Source organism: Ruditapes philippinarum, unplaced genomic scaffold (assembly GCF_026571515.1).
Source record: "Ruditapes philippinarum isolate M1 unplaced genomic scaffold, ASM2657151v2 ctg2762_1_1_1_1, whole genome shotgun sequence".
NCBI lineage: Eukaryota > Metazoa > Mollusca > Bivalvia > Venerida > Veneridae > Ruditapes > Ruditapes philippinarum.
The window spans coordinates 39901-60575 of NW_026863175.1; the positions used below are offsets into that span (position 1 = coordinate 39901).

At 31.8% G+C, this 20675-nt stretch overlaps 1 protein-coding gene across 1 annotated transcript; it reads left to right on the forward strand.

Annotated features, from left to right (window-relative positions):
- Positions 1-1430: 1430 nt before the first annotated feature.
- On the forward strand, positions 1431-16391 carry LOC132721339 (dnaJ homolog subfamily C member 3-like). The gene is made up of 11 exons (XM_060705630.1): positions 1431-1615; positions 3031-3138; positions 5370-5494; positions 6074-6148; positions 6854-6997; positions 9338-9519; positions 10180-10405; positions 11280-11400; positions 11897-12029; positions 12549-12694; positions 12924-16391. Exons 1-11 carry the CDS (start codon positions 1540-1542, stop codon positions 13067-13069), a joined length of 1482 nt encoding a protein of 493 aa, XP_060561613.1. The 5' UTR covers positions 1431-1539; the 3' UTR covers positions 13070-16391.
- The last annotated feature ends 4284 nt before the right edge of the window (positions 16392-20675 follow it).

The following is a 20675-nucleotide window of genomic DNA, read 5'->3' on the forward strand; positions in this document are numbered from 1 at the left end:
AACTGTATAAAAAAGAAAGAATCGTGTTAATAATTTTTTCGTTCTTTTAAGACTTTAAAGTCAGACTTAGATACAATATTAGAACGACTGTCCATGAATAATGTGTTGATTAACCTATATGTAATATTAAGTCCCAATCTAACTCGCAAGGAACAATAGGCAATTAAGGTAGATTGTCTGACAGTATACACATATTATGTAATTATTCAAATGATTAACCATTTTTTTTTAAAAAGAATTGCAGTATATTTTTTCCTACAGTATTTAGGTTTAGAAGACAATTGAGTCAGTCTCCATTCACAGATAAATTTAAGTTAACATATCTCTTAATTTGCTACATCAACGTTAACAAAGACTGTAAAATATCTGCAGTTATTTGTTACATTTGTTAGATATGTCGACCTACATTTCTTTGCTTTTGTAGTGATAATAGAAGGCTCAGTACATTATTTTATAATAATATATAATATAAGGCCTGTGAAAACGTCATGTATATAAATACTATGTTATAGTACTTAATGCAAATTTTCGTTATCTGTACAGTTCATTTCCAGAGACATTGCTAATACATTTGATGTTTGTCGAGAAGCCAATGTTTATCTCGATGATAATTTAATATATTATCGAATTCCTCATGTTGCATAACTTGTGACGTTTTGCCCTATTCTAAGTTAGTGTGACAGGAATACCTCCCGTTTTTACCCAGATTATTTTCCAACAGAAAGTATAAAGAAACAAGTGTTAGGTTCAATTCTGTATTTATTTTCTTATCAAAAGTCTATTTTTTAATTTAAAGTTACAGCAGGTATATATATAAACATTAATATACGTACCTGGTTACAGGTAATTTACAACTCACATCTTAAAACTCAATATAAATAATATATTTTTCCATCTAACTAACAAGCCACATTTTTAAGTAAATTGAAATGACTTTTGGCTTTTAAAGATTTAGAAACCGCGGTCAAATTATAAAATAATTCCCTTATTTTCAACTAGAAATTGGCAAATCGCCAAGTTCTAACAAAAGGGAAGATGTACCTTTCGAGCGTCTGTGAACCAGCGGCTAAAACGAACATTTTCTGTCAATTTGCATAACAATTCTATGCACAAATTTAACACATGTTGAGGGGATTTACAAAAGTAGCTACTGATAACTGTCTGATATACTATGCAAACAATACAGTAAATTTTTGTTGAATGACCCGATAGTAAAACTGTGTATCATAAAGATGCATGAATGATTTCAACATGTAATTTAGTACTGAAGTAAAGAAATAAATCTATAAAATAATTTACTGCCATATTAAGACTAAACATGAAGAGTTATAAAAGTTATAAAAATCATTCCTGCCACATTAGTGTACGGTGTAAACGTACACCAGCTTTTATAAAAACCTTCAATGTCAAACCAGTCTGCTATATTAACCCGGAAGTAAACATATCAGCCAATCGAGTTAACCCACGAGTAAATACACGAAGTATTAAGAAAGTTAGCAAACATTTTCAGATGATGCTGACAAGCTATTGTTAACAGAAATGTTGTCGAAAGATATAATTAAAGTGATGAAATCACTTGCACTTTTAACACTATCTCTGGATTTCTTTTTAGATGGTAAATTATTCATGTTATTGTGGTAGATCTATGACATTTATCTTGCATTCTTGATAATTTTGTACAAAAACAATCTTTTCATATCTTCTATGGGATTTGTCAGTGGTGTCAGTTGCTTTGAAATGTAGACCTATTGCAGGATAATTTGACTTTTGGATATGTGATAAATATTTTGTTAAAGTTAAATTTATATTGTAGATCTAATTTTTTATAATTTCCTATTTTCAAAGGAAATAATTTTAATAAATACTTATTTTTAGTTAGAACTCTGTTGATACTAGCTCTATTATCTATAAAGATCCATTTACGTAGACAGTAGAATCTTCTTGCATTACGGTAAAGAACTGATAAGAGAAGAAAATCTGTATTGACAGATATCTTGATTTGTGGGAATTATTTCAAGAGTCGCGGGTTCATGTCATGATTAATATGAAAAAGGCGAAGCCTAAAGCGTGCTCGATTTTCTTTTACCATGAAATAGTATAAAATAATTGTTCATTTTTATTTTACATTTTCCGTTTGAAAATTTTCATTTGGTATTTTATACACAGTCACTGCTTCCGTTTATTCTGGTTCCCTGTCCTATTATAGTTCCCATAAGTGCGCAGGACACCGGTCTACGCTTCCGTTTTCAATCAAATATCTTGGTTTTTATCGTTTTTTTGTTTTTTTTATCTAAATATAATTCGAAAAGTTGCGATATGTCAATTCGGTACTTCGGATGAAAGTTTTCAAAACCAACACTATCTAGCAGGTACATGTACTCGCGTTACTGTAAAGCTCGCTTTTCAGAGCTCGCTATTAGGTAGTCAAGTATTTATAATTGCCAAAGATACTGGCTGAGATATTTTTGTTCTAGGTCAGAATCTCACTTCTATAGGGGAGATATTGCCCATATGCGTAAAATATTTCAACGCTTAGTGCAATATTAGTTTGACTAGATAATAAATAGGCTACACATTTTCCTCAAACTGTGACATGTTGCACCCAATGGAGGATTGTGTTTGTATAAACTCCAGAATCACTGAGAAGTGTTATCTAAATCCATAATAAAAATTAGGAAGAATTTCAATGAAGTTGGGGAATACATTGTTATGGTATAGGACTGTTATATGATGTGATCACTGATCGCTCAAGATTCTTGTCATATGAGTGTGAGTCTTAATCTTAGAGACTCCCAATTTTTGGACAAAATGTAAAAATCACACAAGCCCGGTCCACAAAAATAGAAGGTGATGTACTTAACCTGTTTACCCACATCTTCATGTCATCGTTAGAATTTTCTTTGAAAAAAAATCATATGATAACTGTTTAGTCTCAAGATGCTTATGCTGCAACATAAAATTTTATTATTAAATTATAATTATAATATAGTGTGCTGAAGTCTTGACAATAATAATGTTTTTCTGTTATAGTTGTTCTTGCAACCTCAGCAGAGGCCAATAAACATCTAGAGATGGGTAAACAAATGTTGGCTGCTGGGAATATGGTGGAAGCACTGTCTCATTTTGATTCAGCTGTAGGTAAGTGAAGAAAAAAAATGGATTCCAGTGGTTTGAGATTTATTGCAGTACATGTATGTTGGATATATGAGACATTTTTACAGTAATATGATACTGAAGGGTAATGTTCAAAGAGTCAAGATCAAATATGCATAAATCTGAAAGATAAGTATTTGTGTAATGTTATAACAAATTTGTCATGTAGGAATGAAATATTGATAATGACATTGCTTCTTTTGATATTACATCTAAAGTTGTCATGGTTCCAGAATCAGGATTGTTAATTTCCCGAAAGAGTAAATTACTAAAGACAGAAATTTCAGGATTTTTAAATATCAAACATACACACTTTTACTGTTAATGTAATAAGGATATTAGTTTAGAAAACTATTGCATGATTGTTAAAGCAACATATTTTCATGAACACTTGTTGTATAAGCCACTGTAGTCTAGAAGACCATTTTCAATTAATTTATAGTGACATGTTACCAGAACATGTCAAAATTTCATCATGTTTTAAAAAGCAAGCATATACGAGGGATGATCAAAAATAAACCGGACTGTGACTGTCAATTGAAGAATTTTCAACCTATCACTTATTGTTATATATCACACTAAATCGGAAAACAATATCTGTAAACTGATGCTTTATCTAATCTGATAACGCAAAAAACTTGTCCGTAACAGCGAATTCAAAAACCATGGTAACGCACACCCGGCGCAGTGCGTAAATTCGCCTTGACATCTGGCGCTTTAAGCTGCCTATATTTTACAATATGGCACATTTAGATTTCAAAATACGCCAAAACGTCATGAACCATATCTTTGACGTTGTCAGTTAAAATGACTTCATTTAAATCAAATTTATATTTGCAATCACAATTCAAACGTCACATGTTAATGAAAAACTATGTCGTCGAAATGTCTCGAAAATTTATCAATTAGAAAAATTTGTCAAAAGTAAGACGAGAAACTGTTTAAAACGTAAAAAAAGATTATGGCTATCAAGGGAAAAGTTCCAGAAAGCCACAGTATATTTTTTGATTAGCATAAAAGATAAAGAAAGGGTAATAAAGAAATAGAAAACAAGTAAGGAAGAGACAAAAAAAAAGAAATTTTCAAGGACGTTGGTGACGTCAATCGCCAAGACGTTGAAAAATGACAGTCGATTGACTGCGGACATTGTCAACAATGTTGGACAGTAGCTACGGGACGGTGCAGTCAACTCTAAGGATTTTAAAATGATAATAGTTAATGCATTAAATACATATATTGTATTCTTTATTTACAATTGTATCAATTATTTTCTTATTTTACGCAGTAGTTTTTTGGAGAAATTGTGTCAACAATTAGACAGTTACTGTTCAAAATCGGCTATGCGTTTATTCATTTTAAAATAATGACAATTTTGTTCATAGTTGTATTATTCTTTTATTTTGTCTTATGTATGATACATTATCATTCAGCAACATTATTTTCTTTTATTTGTAATACATAATATAGTTTATTGCATGTGCAGTTTTTCCAACAATAAAGTTACAAGAGGAAAGAACGGATATTTGCGTCATTACATTGCATCATTTTATCATCATCCATTCTTTGACAATACCATTTTATACCCACTTGTACAGAAATATTTATAGGCAGTGGATCCGCCGCATCAACAACATGGCTGTACCACTTATTGGCCAACTCCGTGAATGAGTAAAAACTGCTCCGCTAAGGAAAATACGCTTGTGACGTTGTTAACGACAATTTCAAAGTTATACCGTGCGCCGCATTGCTTTACATGTACATGCCAATAACAGCATAACTTTTTTATTTGTTTATATTTCTTGTTGGTATTTTTTGTATCATTTAGGGGATAGATTCCGATTTATGTTCCGTGCATTTTTATGTAAATTCATTTAACATGTAAAGAATCATTTACAAAGTCCGGTTAATTTTTGATCATCCCTCGTATATGCCAGTAATGATGCTAAGAACCAAAGAAATGAGCCGTGTCATGACAAAACCAACATAATGAGTTTGCGACCAGCATGGATCCAGATCAGCCCGCGCATCCGCACAGTCTGATCAGGATCCATGCTGTTCGCTGTCGGTTTCTCCACTGGTAATAGAGTTGATAAGCGAACAGCATGGATCCTGATCAGACTGCGCAGATGCGCAGGCTGGTCTGGATCCATGCTGGTCGCAAACCCATTATGTTGGTTTTGTCATGACACGGCTCAAATTATTACTTCTTATTTCAGAGAAGGACCCTGGCAACTATTTAACATTTTTTAGAAGGGCAACAGTTTATTTAGCACTAGGAAAATCAAAGTCTGCCTTGCCTGACTTGGACAAAAGCATTGAGCTCAGACCAGGCTTTGTTGCAGTAAGTAGCAGAGTAGCAGGCAGTTTTCTTACCATTTGCATTGCCTTAAAAAATGATAAATAAACTGCTTTCCATAATTATGTTCATTCAATGATTTTCACTACTTCAAATCTTTATAGAGTAAAACTTCTTTCTCGGCTCTATTATTATATGACATTATCTTGATATCCATTAGAGAGACCTGTCACAAAATTGAAATTAATGTCCATCATTGAGCAGTTGGATTGAATCCAGCTGGAGAAGACAAACTCTTTCTTGTTAGGGAGATACCTAGCTAATTTACAATAAATTTAATATCCAGCACAAGTGCCAGAAATAAATTTTATACTAGGGGACCTTGCTTCTTGCTTCCCAGTTTAAGGTAAAAAGTGTCATAAAGGCTTTGTTAATTATTGTGACTTAAAAACTTAAAGAAATATGGCCTATAATAAAAGATACTTCTTTCTGATGTCAACAGTAAGGCTTTATTGACCCATAGAAAGAATCTTTTATGATAATAAGGCAATTGATGACTTGTAATAAACAATAATTTGCTGTCATAAAGAAATAAAGTTGTGTGGGTTTTTTTTTAATTTACAGGCATTAACTCAGAGAGGTAATGTTTACCTCAAGCAAGGCAATCTGAAAGCTGCAGCTAATGATTTTGAAGAAATTGTAAGTATAGATTTGAGTTTGACCTATTTTGTCTTCTCACAATTGAATCATCTTTATAATAAATCTGAAGAATTTAATGCTGAAGTGAAGAATACACATGTTAATGTATACACACATTGTTACGTAAAGGGAGGTAATTAGACTTTCATTGCAGAAGGGAGGTAAATAAATTGTCAACGCCAGAGATGATAAAAGTTTCAATATGGCGCATAAACTTTTATTGAACGGAGAGATAATTTGATTTTTATGAAAGGGAAATAATTTACCTTTATTATGACAGATAAATGAAACTTTTATTTAGGGCAATAATTAATCATTCATTTAAGGAGATATCATGAGTTAGCTTTCAGGGAAGGGAAGTAAATCTTTGTAAAGGGAAGTAATTAGGTTTTCATTTAGGAGGATAAGATGTTAATTACATTAATTTAAGGTGGGTTTTTTTATAATATTTAATTTACCTAGTCTATCTAATCATATTTTATTGCTAATAATTATATACATGTAAATATACAGAGAAACCTAGTAATAATAATAAACAAATATATATATATCAAAATATTTTAAACAAGGTCTGGGATAATGGTAAATCATCAAAAAATAATAAGAAGCCTGAATATTTTGTGCAACAGCAAGTATTATATCATGTCACTCCATTTCTCTAAGAGTTAGTTTAATGATACATTATTTATAAATGTTTTGTTTCAGCATCTTAACGATCCATCCAACCAGGAAGCCATGAATTATTTACATCAAATAGAACCATTAGCAGAGGAAATAGAGCAAGCCAAACTGTTATATCATAGTAGAGATTACCAAGGCGCAATAATTTTACTTTCTAAAGCTATTGATGTAAGTTTAACCCTTTACCCCATATATACGCGAAACAACGCACTTTCGACCCCCCCCCCCCTTTTTTAGGCCTCAAAGAGTGAAAAAATGTCCTATTTGGGCCCCAAACACATGTTTTCGTTTGAGAATTGTTGCTAAAAAAAATTGAGCACTTTTTTCGGCGCCGCCCCCATCCAAAAGATACATCAGGGGGTTGCCAGAAGGGGATGTGCCCCTTTTGTTAGGGGGGTTTGAGGGGGGGCGGAGTCCCCTCATCGCCAAGAAAATTTTGGACTTGTGAGAGGCTAAAAATGACCCCAGGTCGATCATAATGTAACGTGTAACCAACGCTGAAAAGCCTTTGACTCTATCTCAATCCCTTGAGAAGTTGCAGCACTTTGAAATAAATTTTTGATGGAAAAAATCGAGGCAAAATAGTGATTTTGGGCAATTTTGAGATGCCCCTCGTTGCCATGGTAACAGGAAATTTAAGACTGAGCATGTCGTTACAAAGGCAATGGTCCAGTCAACATTTGTGCCAAGTTTGATTAGTATTGAAGCATTTTTCATAGTTTCATAGCAGTTTGAACTTGTAACAGGAGGCTTTTCAGTGAAAACGGCCATTTTTCACAATATGCTCATGGGGGAAAGGGTTAAATAAAAAAAAAAAAAAGTTACAAAACCACAATTTTTCACCAAAATTAGGTGAAAGACCACATATAAACATTGAAAAACTAGTTTTTAGGTGATTTCAAAGTTTTTCATCTTTTTTTGTTAACTAAAAAAAAAAAAAAGTTACAAAACCACAATTTTTCACCAAAATTAGGTGAAAGACCATATATTAACATTGAAAAACTAGTTTTTAGGTGATTTCAAAGTTTTTCATCTTTTTTTGTTAACTAAAAAAAAAAAAAAAGTTACAAAACCACAATTTTTCACCAAAATTAGGTGAAAGACCACATGTTAACATGGAAAAACTAGTTTTTTAGGTTGATTTCAAAGTTTTTCATTATTTTTTGTTAAACTAAAAAAATTATAAATGTTACAAAACAACAATTTTTTCACCAAAATTAGGTGAAAGACCCACATGTTAACATGGAAAAAACTAGTTTTTTAGGTGATTTCAAAGTTTTTCATTATTTTTTGTTTACCCTTTACCCCATATATACGCGAAACAACGCACTTTCGACCCCCCCCTTTTTTAGGCCTCAAAGAGTGAAAAAATGTCCTATTTGGGCCCCAAACACATGTTTTCGTTTGAGAATTGTTGCTAAAAAAAATTGAGCACTTTTTCGGCGCCGCCCCCCATCCAAAAGATACATCAGGGGGTTGCCAGAAGGGGGATGTGCCCCCTTTTGTTAAAGGGGTTTGAAGGGGGGCGGAGTCCCCCTCATCGCCAAGAAAATGTTGGACTTGTGAGAGGCTAAAAATGACCCCAGGTCGATCATAATGTAACGTGTAACCAACGCTGAAAAGCCTTTGACTCTATCTCAATCCCTTGAGAAGTTGCAGCACTTTGAAATAAATTTTGATGGAAAAAATCGAGGCAAAATAGTGATTTTGGGCAATTTTGAGATGCTCCCTCGTTGCCATGGTAACAGGAAATTTAAGACTGAGCATGTCGTTACAAAGGCAATGGTCCAGTCAACATTTGTGCCAAGTTTGATTAGTATTGAAGCATTTTTCATAGTTTCATAGCAGTTTGAACTTGTAACAGGAGGCTTTTCAGTGAAAACGGCCATTTTCCACAATATGCTCATGGGGGAAAGGGTTAATATATATATATGTATTCTTATACACAACATATGCTTTTGATGTCACATAATTTCATTATATCTTTTTATCAGATTTAAAATTTATGACCATTATCCTCAGTCAATAATTTGATGATTCATGTGAAGAAGTTGTTTATAAATTAAAGAGGGTGGTTTTCACCGGTCCTGGTAACAAGTTTTATAGGTGTCTACAGGCTATGTTTTGTCTGAATCACTATTACAATACTGTGGTTAAACCGAAAATTTACTAAATTATTAGTCATTATTTCAAGCTTTACTAGATGAAATAAATATCAAAGTTATCCATGTAGATTAGAAAAGGATGATGGTTTTACTTGAGTGCAAGTTTGTGCTTAAAGGATTGAACTAAGTGATGTGTTAGGTCTTCTGTAACCACTGAAGCTGGAAGGTGGCCATATAACCTTGAGTTTGTCAATGAGTGAGGCTTAAAACACAACTTGAAAATGTTAAGACTTCTTATGAGGTTATAGTATTAAAGATAGAAATTTAGATAGATGATTTCTGTATTTACTACTAGTATTCTTTACAATATTTGTATTACATCGGTTATAATCTTTATTTTCAGTTGTGTCCATGGGACCCTGATCTCCGTGAGATCCGAGCTGAATGTTATATCGCCCAGGGGGATCTGGGTAAAGCTGTTAGTGATATACGTCCAACTACTAAATTAAGGAATGATAATACAAAAGGATATTTAAAATTATCACGTTTATTATATGATATTGGTGATGCGGAGGAATCACTTTCGTAAGTATTTACTGCTTAGTAAAACTTTATTTGCAATTACTGGAACTGTTGTCATGTAAATATCTGCCTGATATCCAGCAGGTCAAGTCTGTACAAATTAATCCTTGTAATGGAGACAGGAGTGTGGCTTGATTAGAAGAGATGCAAACTGGCAGCAAGAATGAAGTGGCTTTTATAAAAAAAAAATTTAAACTTTTAAATATGAAACTTATTAAAAGGTTCCTTATTTATGCTGCAATGCATTGAATACTTAAAGTGAATAGGTCTATAATGAAATGTCTGTAATACAATGATGATTAATTATGTTGAAAGTAATTTAGTTTTCTGCATCAGACATAACAGCAAACCATGAAAGAACTATATATATATGGAGGTTGTTGACAAGTGTGACATACATGATCTCATATGTCATTTATTTATATAGAAGATAATAAGATATTCTATGCACAAAATATTCTCATCATATTAATGTTAACTTAGAACTATGTCAACATTTTTCTAAACAATTTTTTATAAGAATATCCAAATGATACATTTCTAATGTTTTTATGAAAATCTGAAAATTGTATGGAAAATGTGCCCATTGTAGAGCTGTCCACTTTGAAATAATCTTAGTTAAACCTGATTGACATATAATGCTTGCATTGTTTCTGTTTTCAGTCAAGTAAAGGAGTGCTTAAAGCTAGACCCTGATCATAAGGAATGTTTTCCATTTTATAAAAAAGTGAAAAAACTTGCGAAACAGTTAAAAGAGGCACAGGATTTATCTAATAGTGAACAATATGATGACTGTGTGAAAAAAGCTAATAAAATACTGGAAACTGAAAATAAAGCTTACCATTATGTTCTCACTGCTAAATCACATAGATGTCACTGCTTAGCTAAGGTAGGTTTGGATATATTTTTAGCTATGAATGTTTATTATATACGTAATAAATGAAATATTGATATAATAAAATGGCTATTTTCAAAATCTGTATTTTCACTTTCAAATCATAAGTTTAAAAAAAAGTATATAATGAACAGAAAATTCAAGTTTTTTGTATAAATATGGGATTTATTTTCATCTTGTAGTGTGATAATTATCATATTTTTTTCGTGGCTAGTGTGATATCATATTTCACTCATGGCTAGTGTAATATCATATTTCACTCGTGGCTAGTGTGATAATATCATATTTCTTTAGTGGCTAGTGTGATATCATATGTCACTTGTGACTAGTGTGATAATTATCATATTTCTTTAGTGGTTAGTGTGATATCATTTTCACTCGTGGCTAGTGTGATAATTATCATATTTCACTTGTAGCAACTGTCACACATTTGTGAAATATGTATTTTCATGCCACTCTATGAAAATAAATCCTGTACATGAATATTCTCTATTTATTAAACACTTAACTGTAAAGAACACTTTCCCTCTATATAATACTGAAAATTGTGTGGTTGAAAAGGTAATATATGATTGAAGCATTATAATAGCAATTTTTAGTTTGCATTAGGGATTGTGAGAAAATATATTTGTATTGATCAATCTAGAATGGTTGACATTGACTTAAATCTGTTATATATTGTCATACTACAACATTTATGTTTATTTTTTAAAAAATTATATAAATTTCTGTTTCCAAACACTTAAAAAGGTATAATCTGTGCTTTGTTTAAGGGAATAATTGTTTTAAAAAACGAAAATTAAATGTTGGTATTATTATTATAACAATTAATGATATTGACATCAAATGATGATTTGTTATATTGCAGGGTGGACATGGTAAGGATGCACTGAAAGCCTGTAATGAAGCATTAGATATGGATCCAGAAAATGCCAACATCTTGTGTGATAGAGCTGAAGCCCATATAGCAAATGAAGACTATGAAGCCGGTAGGTGCTCATTTAATAGTCTCTTGCCTAATGATTTAAGTTAAGCTGAAGGCTAAACATCCCTAAATCCTGCAGTAGTGATGAGGTTAATTGATTCTGAGAAAACTTGTTTGTTTTGGTATTGACAATATAAAGTTGATACAAAAAAATACAAAGTTAATACAAATGTGTATATAATAATGTAGGCACACCCCTTTCTATGTCTGTTGACCCACTTGAGGGGTATTTATGAACAGTTTTGGTCATTGATATTTTGTATAGAAATAACATCTAGGACACACTGATTCGGATTAAAGTCTCTTTTCAAGATCAAAGGTTAGAGTCATAAAATAACTTTCCCCTGATCTGTACCTATACTGCCATGATGCTTTTATCCAATTGTATTTATAACGAGGTAAATAGTTAACCAATTACAGCCAATAATAGCCAATTATAGGAATGATATTATAAGGGTATTAATAATTAACTGTAATGATAAACATTGAAATAATTACAGCTGTGAAAGAATACCAGCAGGCCATGAATGTTGATCAGGAAAGTAGAAGGGCAAAGGAGGGAATGGAACGTGCTCAAAAATTGCTCAAAAACTCACAAAAAAGAGACTATTACAAAATATTAGGAGTTAAAAGGTAATTTGATTTTTTGTTCAAATACCGACAGTGACTTTGTATTCATTCATGTGAGGAAACTATCTAGTTAGCTAATGAATTGCAGTGGTTCTACTTGGGTGTAGTTTCGTGGCTGAATTTATGCATGGAGGGGCACCTGAGGTTTTCTACCACCAATAAAGCTGGAAAGTCACGATATTAACTATATTGTGTCGGTGTGATGTTAAACCCAACTACAAAAAAAATAACAACATGCACATGAAACAAACATTATTATAACTTTATAATTTAATGTGATGGAAGCTTATTTAAACAACTCTTGAGTCTATTTCCTAGAACTTAATTGGTGTCTTATAAGGAAACCAGCTTGTGACCCTAATTGGGATTCAACCGCACAAACCCTTGACTGAGAGGCAGTCAAGTAAACCATTAATCCACCTCTCCCCCATACATTATTTTTGCATCATTATATCGTATTACATTGCATTTCAATACAATATCACTTAACTTTGAATATATATTTCATGACATTTTTCATAGAAATGCAAATAAGAAGACAATAATGAAGGCCTATAGAAAGCTGGCAGCTAAATGGCATCCAGATAAACATCAAGGAGAAGATAAAGAACATGCTGAGAAAATGTTCAGGGATGTCGCAGCTGCTAAAGAGGTTCTAACTGATCCAGGTAATTTTATAGATTAAGATTGTTCCTGATTTTCACAATATTTACCTCCCTTGACAAAAGTGGCTCCCTTTTTGGGAATCAGTCTGATATATTTTGAGTTATGCCCATTTTAAACGTAGACTGGTTATTGATAGTAGTTTTCACTTAACAGATAAACATAATCTTAGCATGCATGCTCATGTTTATAAATTCACCTAGGTATTTAAGCTTTTATTTTAATTTATTACAGAAATGAGAGAGAAATACGATCATGGAGAGGACCCTCTAGATCCTGAACAACAGCAGGGAGGCCATGCCCATCCATTCTTTCATGGCTTTAATCCATTTGGAAATGGTGGAGGTCAGGGATTTAACTTTAAATTCCATTTCAACTGAGATGGAAGGCAGCATATTCTGTGATATTTTACCGTATTTGTTCATACCTATTGCAGTTATGACTGTAGAGAGAATGTTGTACCGTATATCTCATATTAAAGCAGCACGCCTCCAGATTCATGCTAATTTCCATTAAAATTTTGAAAATGTATTTGAATGTATAATATTGTGAAATTACCAAAAGGAAGCTATTTACACATTATCAATTGCACTTACAAGCCATGTAAATTACCAAAAAGTGGTCAAAACATGCATAAATAGCCCTTACTGCGTTAGTAACGCAATAGAAATATAGTTGTAAATACTAAAAAATCAGTCATTAACCGCACATAACATGTAAATTATTACTTCAATCTTGAATCATTTTACGTTTCCTTAAATCGTAGTACATATTTTTCAAGTTTGATTTTATTGAAATATTTTGACTCATCTGGAGGCATGCAGCTTTAAGAGACCTTGCCCTGTGTATGGATGGGCAAATGAATAAGAGAGTTTTATAAATTGACATTGTTTCATTTATTGCAACAGATTATCTGGTCATTATTTATGTGAAGGAAATTGAATTGTCTTAAGGCATAAGATCTCTATAGTTTTTTTAGCATGATTAAATGTTATTAGGAGTTTTTATTTATACACGTCTGTTATATCTTATATTATACAGAGGATGGATTTAACTCTGGTATGCCATATGGAAATATTATATTTCAACTCCAACAGGAATGTTTGAAGTCATATCAATTTACTTGTTGAATATGATAACATAAGCATTTGACCAGTTCTTTTCATTTTTAGAAAATAAAAAAACATTCTTTGTTGGATATTAGTATCAGAAAGAATAGTTCAAAATTTCTGTAAGCATAAAAGATAGTTCTTAGTTCTAGAAAGGATAGTTCAAAATCTGTGTAAGCAGAAAAAAATGGTTAATGAAAGGATAGTTTAAGTTTGGCTGAAGGATAGTTGAAATCAAAAGATTCATTTTTGTTGCCATCAAAAGATAATCATATTTACTATTTCCTAAATTCTAGACTTATTAGGTAGAATTTCATTGTAAATCATAGTAATAGATTTGAGAAATAATTATTTATTTCCCAAAGCATCATATTTGTGACTGACTGATGAAAGGTTTCCTCTAAACAATTTCTATAGAAAGTAATTATTAAAATAATTTTTTGTTGTGTGTAAACTTCTGGGAAAACAAAAAGCGACTGACTGATGCTACTAAATTTTATTATTGTTAAAAAGCAACTTAATACAATGTTGAAGAAGTCATGGATATTCATGACAAAAAGTTGTGAATTATGTATACCCTATTGTTATGTATTACAATAAGTGAATTCCATTAATATATATATATTTTGTGCTACATATAAATTATGTTTTGTATGCTTGATGAAAGATATTTACAGGATGAATACTTGTCTAGTTGTTGAACTGCTGCAAATTTTTTTTTTACTGTTATGTATCGTCACTTTAGATTGAGAAGGACTTGAGCTGTAACTGCACTTAGATGTTGCTATGTATTTCTTCATAATCATGAAAAAAAATCCAGTTGCTCTCACATAAAAGTGCTGGGAATTTGTGCTTACAGTTTTTTCGGGATTTATGATTTTTCATTTACCCTAGTAGAACAAGATCTGCTATTTTTCTTCATTAATGGACATGACACAAACTATCAATAACATATCACATATTATTTTGTGTGATTTCTGCCTTTTCTATTTGTCATATAAAATACATTTTAAGATTATGTTCATTGAATCATTTGAAAAGCAAACCATGGTTTACTGCGAATGTTGTTGGAGAAATTGCACAAGTATGCCTGTTTCTAATGTTTAAAAAGTTTTGAAAGGTGACTTATGGGTGAGACTTAATCAGGAGATACACATCCAAGTTAAACACATATACTGTTCACCTCTTTGTACTATTATGTAATATGTTGTTGTTGTTTTTTCACCTGAAAAAGTCAATTTTGTGTGTGTGCTCACAAATTGAAACCGTGTTTGTTGTTAATGTTTTATACAGTTAGTGTTATGTACAGAAACAGAAGTATTAGAATAGTACATGTAGCTATTAAAACTATGCCATTAGTTTCAACACTTTAGATTAAATACATTAAATTTTGAAAAAAAGTCATTATGAGGCGTATTTTTGAGTACATGTGTTTGTGTGATGAAATGATTTTGTATGTTTTGTTTATGAGATGATGCACTGAAAGTTATTATTTTGTTAATGTGTATTATAGATAAAAAAAAGAGGTCTGTTGTTAATTTGTTGTGATCTAGAGAAATATTTACTGTCTGTGAAAAATATATATAAGAACTTACAGCTTGTAATTCAAGCATTTTTTTTAAGCATTAATCTACTGGAACCGAAAGTGATTTATCTCTGCCGACAGTGTAGATCCAGGCCAACCAGCACATCTGTGCCGATTCTGACTAGGGTCCATACTGTGTACATATTTTGTACAGACTTTAATATATTCTATATAAACCAAATGTTTGTTAGTCTTAGTCGGTAAAATTTAAACCAGTCTGTAAATGCAAGTTTCTGATTGGTAAATAGTTTTCATTATTTAAAGATCCTGTAACATAATTTTTTCATGGTTTTATTTCATAAATATGATGCTCAAATTAAGATTTGTCAATATTGTAAGTTCCAATAAGCATTATTTATAAAGATATTACCCAATTTAACATTTCATGTAAATAAAGGGAGGTAATTAGAAATTTCTTTTCTATAAATTCTAAGTCAATTCTTCCAATAAGAAATGAATGCATGTCATTTATTGATTAAATATAATGTGCACAAATATTTGCAGTAAACATTTTACATATTCTATGATGTTTGAAAATTGTTTTATTTGCATGATTATATACATATATAACTTTTTGCAATTGTGGTATACACCGTAACAATATCAATCACAAAACATACAGGATCTTTAAAACTGACCAATCAGAAAAGAGCATTCATAGACAAGTATTTGAATAGTATTCCACAGATGATTTCCACTCATTTTTCATGTTTACGACGTATTTTGTTTGAGACCATGGAGTTTTACCTTCTTTAATTTTTTTAAGCTGGGGGATAAGTTTTTTTTTTCCAAATATTATTTTTTTATTGGAAATTGAATCATGTTTCTGTGTGTAGATGATATTGTTGAATATGAATGCAGTTGAAAAAATGTTCATAATGAATATTCCATTGTGCTTATTATTGTGAAAATTGATGTTTTATTTGTGCAATTTAATTGTATAACATTTGTTACATGCCTTGACTTGGAATAAAGGTTTATATTGACATAAAGATCTAAAATTAATAAGCTTCATGTTTTCTTGTTTTTCCTTCATGACATTGCCAATTTTAATCTTATTTTATAGCTTAAACTGACCAGGTTCTATACTGTTTCTATGTAATTTTTGTGCCCCCACTTTAGAGGGGTGGGGGGCATTTAGATCCATCCATCCCTCCATCCGTTCTCATTATGTGTCGCATGTAGCTCAAAAAGTATTTGACCTGGAGTCATGAAACTTTACAGGAATGTTGATCATCATGTGTCGTTATGCACCTGGGGTTTCGCTTGTGGAATTGTTCTGTTTTGTCAGAGTTATTGCCCTTGACTTAATAAAAATTTGCAATTTTGAACTTGTGTTGCACGTAGCTCAAAATTTATTTGACCTAGGGTTATAAAACTTTACAGGAAAGTTGATCAGCATGTGTAGTTGTGCACCTGGGTATTTTCGTTTAGATTTTTATGCCACCGCAGCATCTGCGATGCGGTGGCATATAGCGATTCACCTGTGTGTGTGTTTGTTTGTGTGTGTGTGTGTTATATAGATTATATAGTGAACTTAAAAAATCTTCTTGTGAAAAACCACTTGTCCAATTTAAACCAAACTTGGCCGGATTGATCCTTGGGCGAAGGGCTTCCAAAGTTGTTCAAAGAATTTCATTCCATGCAGAAATCTGGTTGCCATGGCAACCAAAAGTAATTATCAGAATAAATTTAAAAAATCTTCTTGTAAAGACCCAAAAGGCCTATAGCTTAGATATTTTGCATAAGGCATTGTCTGGTAGACCTCTACCAAGATTGTTCAAATTATAGCCCTGGGGTCCAAATCGACCCTGCCCCGGGGGTCATTGATTTTCACTATATGTACATATAATACCTTCTTGTCTGAAGGTACCAGGCTTAGAGGTTTGATATTTGGTATATGTTATTATCTATAGGTACTCTACCAAAGTTGTTCAAAGTTTGCCTCTAGTGTCAAAGTCAGCCCCACCCCGGGGGGTCATAGGTTTTTCTTATATGTATATTTTAAAAACTTAAAAAATCATTTTCTCTAAATTCACAAAGGCTAGAGGTTAGATATTTTGCATGAAACATTGTGTAGTGAACCTTAAGCAAGATTGTACAAATTATAGCCCTGGGGTCAAAATTGGCTCCACCCCCGGGGTCATTGATTTTCACTATGTACATACAGTAAAACATCAAAAAATCTTATTGGTTGAAGGTACAAGCCTTAGAGCTTTGATATTTGGTATATGATATCATCTATAGGTAGTCCACCAAAGTTGTTCAAATTTTGCCTCTACTGTCAAAACTAGCCCCGCCCGGGGGGCCATAGGTTTTCCTTACATGTATATAGTAAAAACTTTAAAAAATCATCTTCTTGAATTGACAAAGGCTGGAGGTGAGACATTTTGCATTAAACATTGTGTAGTGAACCTCTAGCAAGATTGTTCAAATTAAAGCCCTGGGGTCAAAATTGGCCCCGCCCCTGGGGATCATTGATTTTCAGTCACTATGTCATAAAGTAAAAAATTAAAAATCTTATTGTCTGAAGGTACTAATCTGATAATAACAGATAAGTGATCTATGCATTATGGCAATCTGTATAGAAACAAAAAAAATTGTGTTCCTCCATTACTATTTAGTGTTGTATTTATGCGGTGGCATGGCATTTTTTACAAATGCAATCTTGTTTTTTTAGTATTTGTAGAGTTATTGTCCTTTACTTAGTAAAAATTCGCATTTCTCAACTTCATGCATAGCTCAAAAAGTATTTGACCTGTAGGCCTAAAGGTTTACAAGAATGTTGATCAGCATGTTGACTTATGCACCTTGGGGTTCCCTTGTGGATTTATACAGTACATGTATTTGTAAAGTTCTTGCCCTTTACTTGGTAAAATATTTTTAGTTTTCAACTTATGGCACATGTAGCCCAAAAATATTTGACCTAGTCATAAGATTGACAAAACAGTGGAGCACCCTTGTCCTATGGACACATTTTAGTTTTTTATTTGGATACTGAAATCCTTTTAACTTTGTATGGACTGTTCCAAATTCAAAACTCGGCAAAGCCACTACACAAATCTATGGATTGTGTGCGAGTGTTTTAAGTTTATTTACACTCGCCACCATATGGGTAAGTCTTCTTGAAGAGTTTAAGTCATTTTAGATTTTTGAAGGATAGTGCAAACTAAAACACAAAAAAAATGGCCAATCAGAAAACTTTCCTGGTTCCAAAGTGTGCCAAGTGTTTAAGCACTTATACACAGGACCTCCATTTATAGTTTCATCCAACTGATTTGTAATTCTAGTTGGGCAGCCCAGGAATCAAATCCACAATGTCGAGATTACATCTCATGCTCAATTGGGCTGGCTTAAAATTAAGAGTCATGGCTTAAAATTATGGGCCATGGCTTAAAATTATTGGTCAAGGGAGTTAATCATCTAAAGACTGCCTTAATATACAGGCTCACCTGTTAACACCATAATATTATTGGTATTTTAACAACACTGTATCATAAACTCTAGGGTATATCTCAGATAAAAAAATTTTATGGATGTACCAGTGAATTATTGGGATACCAATAAAAAGTAACAATCAATTTATATTTTTTTTTCACATTTATTCAAGCATTTTCATGTAACTTTTTTTGATATTTTCATGAATGACATCAGAATCATAAGAAAGCACTTTGTTTATATACATTTATATTATAACCTAACATTTCTTTATAATGTAAAATATTAACCTTAAAATAAAAAATCTAATTTAAAAATAATTTTCCAAAGTGAAAATAAATAAGAATTTAGACTTTAAACCAGAGAGGAAATTTCATGATTAAAACAATAGTTTCTTCCTTTTTGTCACAATTTATTCTAGATTCTAAATGTCGAGGATTGAACTTTATAGTCTCTCCCCTGACTTATTATTGGACTCAACCTAAAGTTAAAACAAAACAAAAAATAAAAAGAATATGTAAATTATATTCCATTCTTTTTTTCTGTTTATAATGATTTTATCTGCGTAAGTTAACAAATTTTTGCAAAATTTGATTTATTTAAATTAAATTTATTTATGAGAATTTAACAAGAGACACTCACATTACTGAGATACATAATTATATTAAATATATACACAGAGATTAAAAGAAGAAATGAGCCGCGTCATGATAAAACCAACGTAATGGGTTTGCGACCAGCATGGATCCAGACCAGCCTGCACATCTGCACAGTCTGATCAGGACCCATGCTGTTTGCTTACAAAGTCTATAACAAGTAGAGAAACTGATAGCGAACAGCATGTATCCTGATCAGACTGCGGGGAGGCGCAGGATGGTCTGGATCCATGCTGGTCGCAAACCCACTATGTTGGTTTTGTCGTGACGCGGCTCAAATGTAAAAAGATGTGTTTAAACAAAAATAAAAAAAAAATATGAAAGACATGAACTTGGAACAATCATAATTCACACTACCTCACATAATTATTTTTTGACACATGATCATTGACAGAAACATTTTTTTTTACTTTTTCTATTCATGTTTCTAGTACCTTTTTACTACAAAAACTTATCAAAATTAAAACAGTCATTGAAACTCCATCATACAAAATAAGTATGAAATGTCCAAAGCAAATTTTCTTAAAGCTATTGTTGAACTGTATTCTGTTTTAGATTTTAAACAAAAACCATTGTATCCTTTTCATTATCTTATATCAATATTACTTTTGGTTTTGACCTCTAGTGTTGCTTTATAAGTCGGAAAAACCCAAGGTTAGCCAAAAATACTTTTTACTGTTTCAGCGCCAAATGACCTTAACTGCTAATGCACAAACAAAACTTTTGTATTATGTTGTTGGGTTGTGTTTTAAGTCGCACCAACACAGTATAGGTCATATGGCGACTTTACAGCTTTACCGGCCGAGGAAGACCTCAGGTGCCCCTCTGTGCATTATTTCATCTTTATTTATAATTCACTAGCATGTTAGTAAAAAATGTTGCGGGATATTTTGATTTGCTGATCCTATAAGGTACTATAAACATGAAGAATATACAATCTCACATAATTATCCTAGCAATCATTCTATTTTAAGAGAGAGAGAGTGATGTATTTACAACAAACAAACATTTGGCTTCATATACTAAATAGCATAACAACTTTAACAATATTAAAAAAAAACATACATTTAAAGATTGAACTATTCCTACACAATTGGATTAAAATATATCAAATTTACATTATTTCAATGTGAATGACAATACATTTCATACTTCTTTTATTTTTGTCATATTCAAGACAGTCCCTTTTATTCCAAAA

Excerpts from the sequence above, each read along its gene's own strand:
- LOC132721339 (XM_060705630.1), top strand. The coding sequence starts at position 1,540 with ATGTTGTCGAAAGATATAATTAAAGTGATGAAATCACTTGCACTTTTA. Across the intron at positions 1,616-3,030 it reads TCTGGATTTCTTTTTAGATG|TTGTTCTTGCAACCTCAGCA; the intron begins GTAAATTATTCA and ends TTTCTGTTATAG. Across the intron at positions 6,149-6,853 it reads CTAATGATTTTGAAGAAATT|CATCTTAACGATCCATCCAA; the intron begins GTAAGTATAGAT and ends GTTTTGTTTCAG.